The sequence below is a fragment of the Carex rostrata genome, chromosome 9 (genome assembly GCF_964058835.1).
Source record: "Carex rostrata chromosome 9, lpCarRost1.2, whole genome shotgun sequence".
Classification (NCBI taxonomy): domain Eukaryota; kingdom Viridiplantae; phylum Streptophyta; class Magnoliopsida; order Poales; family Cyperaceae; genus Carex; species Carex rostrata.
The window spans coordinates 12,969,502-12,978,245 of NC_135926.1; the positions used below are offsets into that span (position 1 = coordinate 12,969,502).

The 8,744-nt window shown below is 36.1% G+C and overlaps 1 protein-coding gene across 1 annotated transcript; it reads right to left on the reverse strand.

The window, feature by feature from the left end:
• Positions 1–348: 348 nt before the first annotated feature.
• LOC144559971 (CCR4-associated factor 4 homolog) lies at positions 349–5,366 on the reverse strand. The gene is made up of 8 exons (XM_078309136.1): positions 5,272–5,366; positions 4,933–5,131; positions 4,747–4,841; positions 4,333–4,438; positions 2,878–3,089; positions 2,064–2,106; positions 1,025–1,269; positions 349–739 (listed from the first exon to the last, which is right to left on the reverse strand). The coding sequence occupies exons 1-8, from the start codon at positions 5,364–5,366 to the stop codon at positions 373–375; spliced, it is 1,362 nt and encodes a 453-aa protein (XP_078165262.1). The 3' UTR covers positions 349–372.
• Between the last annotated feature and the right edge of the window lie 3,378 nt (positions 5,367–8,744).

Here is an 8,744-nt window from a genome sequence, read left to right on the forward strand (position 1 = left end):
ATGACACTGAAAGTATTAATATCTAAGTATTGAAAACATTTATATTTATATACTGAAGTATTTAAACGTATGAGATTAACTATTTTTGTTAGAGGGAAGCTGACGCGGAGATGATTGAGAAACTCGAAAAGAGATAATCATAACAAGTCACGCATCAAAGTATTAATATATTATCTTCTAAGTATATATAACTACGAATGTATACATATCTAAATATTTTTTTAAATATGACACCAAAAATATTAATATATAAGTAATAAAAATATTTATATCTATGCATTGAAGTATTTATTTCTATGAAGTTAATTATTTTTGTTAGATAAAGGTTGACGCGAGAACAAGTACGGAGATTGTAAAATGAAAACTATATAATTAGTGGCTCCAAAACTTTGGACCAATTTCACCGTCCTCAAGAGAAACCGGCTTTGTACAGTTTGAAAAGTCTCTAAAGCACAATACACCCATCTCAGAGCAGTAGGCTGCGGTGACAATTCTACAACCATCTACTGACATGGCTGAAACACCATTGACTAATACATCTTCACCAGGCATAGAGCAATCAAGTGAATTGACGAGATTGCCACTGCTAGCATCCCAGATGTTAACATGGTGGTTAGATGAGCCAGCAGTGACCACTTTATATGGATCCATGTGTAACAATGTTACTTGCCCATCCGAATCCAAATTGGCCACTGGGGTGGACTCTTGGGACGATTTACGGATATCCCATAGCAAAGCCCTGAACCATCAACAGTTAAATTAGTGACCAATAATTTCAATGTGTCTTTGTGGAACAAAATGATATGCATTTTAACCCAAAATCATTGCAAACTGCTTAACATAGGAAAACTTGGTGCTTTTATAAGCCTCAATTGGCTCAGAGCTTAGTTGTAGCTGTTTAAAACAGACTTGAGCACCATAGGGCAACACCACTCAAAACAAACAAACAAAACATTAACTAAATAGAGTAATAAAAAATTAATATCAGGATACAAGTGCTTCCATCAGAGGTCAATGATCTAACCTGTCATGCATACCAGTACACATCATCCATTTTGCTGGAAGAATCTCAAAGGAGAACACTTCGGTACCATTAATTGGCAAGGTAAAAGCCTTTTGCATAGTACGCAAGTCCAGAGCAGTCACAGAGGATCTGGTCGCAACATAACAGATTGTATTATGGCATTTTACTGCGACAGGTGTCCCAGAAAGAGAAGCCATCCCCACACATGGTGATGAGCCAGAGGCTGTTGCATCCCAAGCTCTTAGCTAAACAAAGAGAAAGCAAATTATCACGAATAAAACTTGGTGAAATTCTCGCTTAAAATCCTACACTTCAGATATCAGATGCATCCACAAAAAACAAATAAAGATCTTACACAACAGTATCATGCCACTCTGCTAAAATTCCAAAAACGGATGGATCGGGTACAAAATTATATATATATATATATATATATATATATATATATATATATATTTGTACAATGATAAGTCTGATACTTTAATTTAAGCAATATTTTGGAATTTTGGGTAGCCCAGTAATGATCATATAAGAGTCACCAGCAAATTGGTTCGGCACATGTTTACTGGTAGGTTGGCCTTTACATTGGTTAATACAGTCTAAATTATCAAATTGCCTTAATTTCACTATAGATTCTGACAATAGGTCTGGGTTACACTTAATACAGCAGCACAATCTCTATGCTAAGTTCCACAATAAAAATTAGCAAAAGAGGGGAGGGGATGGAAGGGGTCACAAAATTCATTCACCTTCCATGTCATAAAAATATGGAGCAACTTTTAAAATGTCTCTTTCCCTCCCCTCATCTCCCCTTTACGTCACCCCCTTCTAGAGCATGACCTTAGGCTAATTTTGTGCCCAAAAAAAAAATACAATCCCAGTTAATACTTCATGATCTTAAATTATCGGGAGTAGCCATGAAACCGTCGTGACATTGATGCATCACAAGCACTTCAATTATGAAAAACTACAAACAACTATTAAGCCAAGCATATGCAAAATGATTCCTTTATAAAAGGAAAAAGGGAATTGCTTTTACCTTGGAGTCTTTAGAGATGCTTATTAGGAGTGATGGTTTGTGCCTGAAATACCATAAAAGAACTGTTAGATTCAGCACAGTAATCCAATAAGAAACAAGCTGAGTCAACCCACACCTTCCCTCCCTCTTGGGCATGCAAGCAATGAAGCAAGGATAGCAATCTTGACCCGCGAATAATGGTACTGGTCACGACTAAAGACAGGAGCTCCTATCTCACAATCTACCCACAACCCAGACTCAAATCAGCCTAAGCAAGTTTAAACAACTTAACCCACAGTCACGCAGAAAACTCAACCTCATTCTAACTTTGGCTTAATCATTCACATTCCGCATGCTCCAATCTATAGTATTATAGAATAATCTTGAAAAAAAGATGCAATTTTAGACAACCACGTCACTCTTTAATAGAAACCGGCGGAAAAAAACTCCTTGTTGGCTAAGATTGGATGCAAGCAGTCTCGTTCACCAACACAAACAATTAAAAAAAAAATGCATTATGCGAAGAACCAAAAGGACACCTCCCTTTCTTATTCTCCGGACTCAAAACCCTCGTTTTACTCAATTTGGCAATTGATATATTCAGCAGAATACAAGCAATAAAAAAAATAAAAAAATAAAAGACAGGAGAAAAAATAATGGAAATTAAACTGTAAATCAACCCCATAAGAGCACATCATGTATCAGTATCATGAACAGATAGCCAACAGATAGTAGAGTACAAACTCTTTAAGTTGACAGAAAGAATTTTAAGTAGCACCAAAAGATCAATATGAGGAATAACACTTTATTGCAAAAGATTAGCAGAACAACCTACCAAGAAACTGCCAGAAATGACAAAGGCTTCTCATGTCCATGATAAGTTGCTATCGCGTGATTCTTATGACTGCAGCCAACCGACCACACCTTAACCATACAATCTTCCCCTCCACTTGCAAGCAATTTTGTGTCACCAAACCCACCAACCAATTTATCAACAAGTGCAGTTACAGGGCCAGTGTGGCCTTTGAAGCAACATTGTGACTTGCCCTGTATCAAGCACGGTTCATTAGTAAGGACACGATAAGCGCATCAAATATGATCTTAGCAAACTCATTTTGAGACAGATTCATGGACATTTTAAGAAATTTGCAAATGTGTAGAAGAAGATAGATACCAAATGGTAATAATTTTAACTCTATTTCTTGTATGAAAAGTTCCCTTTAGTACAGAAGAGCTTAACATCAAGCAAAAGAATTTTGTTTTATGTAACAAGGGTATCTGCTGGTCAGAAAGCAACTCTCAAGTCAAGATAAGAAACTTTTCAACTTCTATTAAACTACTTTTTCTGACAAATATGCTATATGGTCAATATCTACAAAAAAATGTATTGGATAAATTATGATAAGGACCAAGTACAATACTGCCAATTGTAAAAATCAGAAAATGTTTGGTTATTGTATGCAGAATCAAAAGAAAATGTTTGGTACCCCATTTTATTGCAAGATAAACTAAATAAGATATACCAGAAGAAAAGTACCAAACCCTAAGCAAAAATTGGAACTCAGTGAAACATGAATAAAAAAGATACAGAAGTTCTTTTTTTTTTTTTTTTGAGTTTATACATCGAAGATCATATTCTTATTCTTCAGCAAAATACCTTATCTTTCCAACAAACAAACAAACAAAAGTGATCTTTAGTTAAAAAGTTAACCTCAGACAATCTACCAAATACTTAATGCTCAATCTGGTCTTTCATTAAGTTAATGGAGCCTATATGATATACTCATCTGGTTCATGTTTAATAGTGTGCAATTGCTCTACCATTGGGCATCGTACCTAGTAATGTAATAGAGGCAAATACCATGTGCTACAATTTCAATATGATGTAATACGTAACATGAACCAAACTTATTGTGCTACAATTTCTACACTTACTGCCCCATGTATGCTAAAGTACAAAGCATATTGGATATAACAACAACCAAACTTATTTTTCAACTGTAGCAACCAACATCAAATTTGCCAGAGTCGAAAAATAAAATTATATACGTGTTCTTTTATCATTTGTGCAACTTGCAAATCATTTTGTCAATGAGCAATGTTATAAAACAAAACTATTATTTTTTTTTTCAAATCGCTTGACAGATAATAAATATATATTTGAATTGTATGAATTGATACCCCGCTAATCTAAATTATGGAGTCGGTCATCACTGAAGTCAGATAATTTGGCCTTAAAGTAAGAAATTAGTACAAATAAGGTTTTTTGCAAAATTTAGAACAATATTACCTTCCACCAGAGCCGAATGGTTCTATCTGCACTTGAAGTGACCAAAATATTATCTGTGTTACTTGTCTCACCTCGAGACAACCATGTATCAGCTATTGGAATCAACCTGTGAGAGATTGAAAATTGTAACTATCACTATGAAAAAAAACATTACAGCGAAATAATATAAAATATAAACAATTGCAGTGAGGATGAATGAATGATATATGTTATAAACAACAACATCGCATTTAAATTTCAAAATTCTACTTCCAATTGAAATCTGAAACATCTAAAAAGCATTTCCCAATCAAACTTCAAGAGAAGTTCATAATAAAATGTCTTTTTAAAGTAGATATTTTGAGGTTTCTGGTTCTCAAAACAGAAGAAAAGATGCTAAATGGTTTTTTTTCTGGTAAAGGACACAGAACACACCGTATGTTTGTGATCCTTGATCCATGAGATTTCAATGTCTTATAACCATGCACCGATCCAAAGGTATTCAATCTGTACAGTTCTGCATCTGATCCCTGAACATAATCACTATTAATTAGCAGCGCATGAACAAATTTTACAATACACAGGCTGGTGAACAAGCAGATACTGAAATCTATGACTAACCTTAGAAGCCCAAAGGTTGGACTTGTCAAGAATTAGATGATTGACAGTCTGGGCTGGGAATGCGCTTAGATATCCCAATGAGGGATCAGAAAATTTCATCTGATGTATTGCAGTTAGGCGATTGAGGTATTGTCCTCTGATATCTGAGGTCCCACCAGTCAGTGGAAGATTGGGCCACCTATCTCTGAAATTAGTTGTTTGTCAGTATTAGATAACCCTGATACCCCTTGAGAAGTTGGCCTCTTTATGCCGATGGAACTTCACTTGACTATAAGAAATGGTTTGACCGCAACTACATATCCGGGGCTAAAATCTATGCTTCTCACCTTCCATCTCTACATCGATTGCTCTTTCTCTTCATCAACAACATCCTTATGCCCAAAGCCACAATCAAAACCAATCTTGAGTGGGGACCCATGTACTTTCTTCGTCATCTCATTCAAATGGATGAAAAGAGGATTAATATACCCTACTTCTTTCTTCGTCACATTAATGGTGCATTTACAACCTCGGTCCACTCTCTGCCTTATGCCCACCTCATTCACAAAATCATCCGTCTCAACGGTATCCAACTACCTGAAGATGCAGAAGTATCCTTCCCGACAAATTTGGTTGACCACCTGACAAGAATCGGGTGGGTCTATGGTCATTCAGAATCGGGTCTGAGGCGCTATGAACCCGATGCAAGAGCCATCAACCAATGGATAAACCATCAAGAGACACTACCCAATCAATACTGGGATCCGGAAGAACAAGTTGCACCGGCTCAACCTCCACCTCAACCACAATTTGTGCCACAAGCTGGTGCGTTTGTCCCTCCAGAAGGTCAAGAAGCACAAATGATGTGGCTTTGTCAACAAATGCACAACCAACGTCTTGAGATTCAACAGAATCATCAAGCCATGAATAGGAGGTTCGACAAGCTTGAAAAGGGGCAAATGAAGATAAGACAACAACTGCGAGCACATGCTCGAGCTCTCAATACGCTTGATGAAGCACAATCAAGCCTCTCCAATCGCTTTATCAAGCAATATGGTCCCTCTGGAAGCCCGGCACGAGCACGTGAGCGTCTGGTTGAGGAATAAGACCTGGATGATGAAGAAGAAGACATCCCAGTTGAAAGTCAAGAAGAAATGGCCGAAGAACCAAACGACCCCATGAATGACGAATATATCGTATTTTTTTAAAAAAAAAAAAAAAAAAACTAAAAACTTGATAACTTAAATTGTGTGTTATTTGCATGAATTGTTTGTTGATTGCATGTTTAATTTGAATTGTTTGAATTGCTTTGATTTAGGTTATGTTAGTTGAATTGTTGTTTTGTTATGTTAGTTCAATTGTTGTTTTGAAATGTTTTGAATTGTTAAATTGGTGAATTTCAACTAGTTTAAATTGATTGAATTGCATGATTTGATTGAATTGTGGTATTTGAAATTTGGTGTAGATATGTATGAGATATTGATATCTTAAAAATGGTGTATGAATTGCTAACTTGTAAGGGGCTACTTTGCAAAATTGCAAAAATTGGATATCTTGGCGCCTTGACAAGTTTGATTGAATTACTTGGATTGCATGAGTTGAAATGTTGTATATGCATGAGCTATGCACATGGATATATACAACTTGATATGGTGAATTGAAATTGAATTGTTTTGCATGTAAAAGTTATGCCCTCAACTTTATTTTTGTTTGTAAATTATTGTTGCTATATTACTAAATTGAGGGGGAGTGCATAATTTGAGGGGGAGCACTTTAAATTAGTGCTAATTTTCCACCCTTTCGTCGATTTCCAAAAGGGGGAGAAATTGGTACAAATGGATTGAAATGCAAAATCAAAACTGGATTAACTAATTTCTGAAAATTTTCGATTTATGCACTTACTCACATTGTATGTTTTTGCAAATCACCAAAAGGGGGAGATTGTTGTTCGTACAATAATCTTTTACGTCTATTTGACTAATTTGCAAAAACATACAATTATTGAATTTTACGATTTCTTCTATTTTAAGAACATATAGGTCCAAGAAGAGAAAGAACTGCGATGAAATATGCTTGGACTGAAGAAATCACGAAGACTTTTATCAAGAATATAAAATGTAAATTCAAAAGATTGATAAAGTATGTGTGAGGTTGATCAAAGTGGGATAAAACGTTATGAACGTTTACAAAACGTTGGTAACGTTTTATAATGATCAGAAGCTTCAAAAATATCAAAAGAAAACCAAGTTATAACGTTAGAACGTTTTATAAAACGTTGTAACGTTTTACAAACGTTATAACGGTTATGAAACGTTGTAACGTTTAACAGGCTCAGAACAACTGAAGAACAGGTGTTCAGTATAAACTAGAAACGTTGGAACGTTTAGAAAACGTTATAACGTTTATAAAACGTTGTAACGTTTTATAAAACGTTGAGCAACGTTTTACTAAGCTGTCAGAGAATTAAAACCCTAAATCGCATTTGAATAAAACGTTGGTAACGTTTTATATCAAACAGCTCATTTTTGAGCTGCCACTATAAATAGATTGAGGGGATCACTTTCAAAAGCACCTTAGCCGACCCTAATTATTTCAAAAGTGATTTTCTGAGAGCTTAGAATCCACCATTGTTGTGAGAGCCTATAACTTCAAAATCCCTCAAGCAACCTCAACCTACTTCACCAATCTAGCTATAGATTAGGTTAGAGTAAGCTATTGAGTGTTTCTCTTGTGTTCCTAGATAATCGAGACCTTGTTCTCACCTCTTTGAGTTGGCCGTTTGACTTCCCGCTTGGTGTGTAAGGGCTCAACGGTTCACAAGTTGTAATCCTTTCGTATTGGGTAATAGGAAGGCGCACCTCACAAGGTTGCGAAGCCCCGGAGACGTAGGCCTTTGTTTTGCCGAACTTCGTTATCACCCCGCGTGTCAAATTTCTCTAAACTCATCTCTTTACTTTCAATTGCAATTTAATTTCAGTTTTTGAGCAATTAGAGGTGCCCCTTAGTGTAACAAAGTGGTATCAGAGCAAGTTACTCGAATTAAGACACACTTAATTGGAGATTAGATCAACTTGACAAATGGCACCTTATAGATCCGTGAAAGAACCCCTAATTTTTGGTACTACTACCAAAAATTTCATGCATTGGAAGAAAATCATGATCAATTACTTGAATATCCTTGAGGTATGGTATGTGGTTGAACAAGGGTATACACCAACATACACAAGTGTAGCTACCGAGGGTTCAACCGATGCCAAAATTGAGACCATCGTTTCCAAACAAACCAAGAAAGACAATGATCTAGCAACCAATGCCATATTCAATTTGGTTAGTGAATCGGTAGCCTCACTCTTTGGTAGTGCATCAAGTGCGAAAGAAATGTGGGATGCTCTTGTAAACCGGTATGAAGGGAATACCCAAATCAAACGAACCAAAATAACCGGTTTAGAAGCAAAATTTGAAACCTTTAAGGTTGAAGATGGTGAAAGCATTGAGGATATGTATAATAGACTTATGCATATCCAAAATGAGTTTACCGAATTGGGAGAACCACTTTCTAACAATAAACTTGTAGGAAAGCTATTGAGGGTGATGCTCATGAGGGATAAATGGTCCGGGTTGGTGAGTGCTCTAGAGGCAATCCAAGGCACGCACGACACATTCACATCGGATGACCTCTATGCTCATTTTAGGAGTTTTGAAGAAAAACTTCGACAATCCGGTGATTTGAAGCAAAGCTCAAAGTCCAAAACCGTAGCTTTTCCAGCACAAAACCGAAACTTTCCAAGCTCCTCAAACACCCGTCTCTCAAATGATCAATTTATCAACAAAAT

Bases quoted from the DNA above. Each gene is read 5' to 3' on its own strand.
- LOC144559971 (XM_078309136.1), bottom strand. From the start codon at position 5,366: ATGACGAAGAAAGTACATGGGTCCCCACTCAAGATTGGTTTTGATTGT. The intron at 3,090-4,332 runs GTAATATTGTTC...TGCTTGATACAG, and splicing joins CCATTCGGCTCTGGTGGAAG to GGCAAGTCACAATGTTGCTT. The intron at 740-1,024 runs GTTAGATCATTG...TTGATGGTTCAG, and splicing joins TGTACTGGTATGCATGACAG to GGCTTTGCTATGGGATATCC.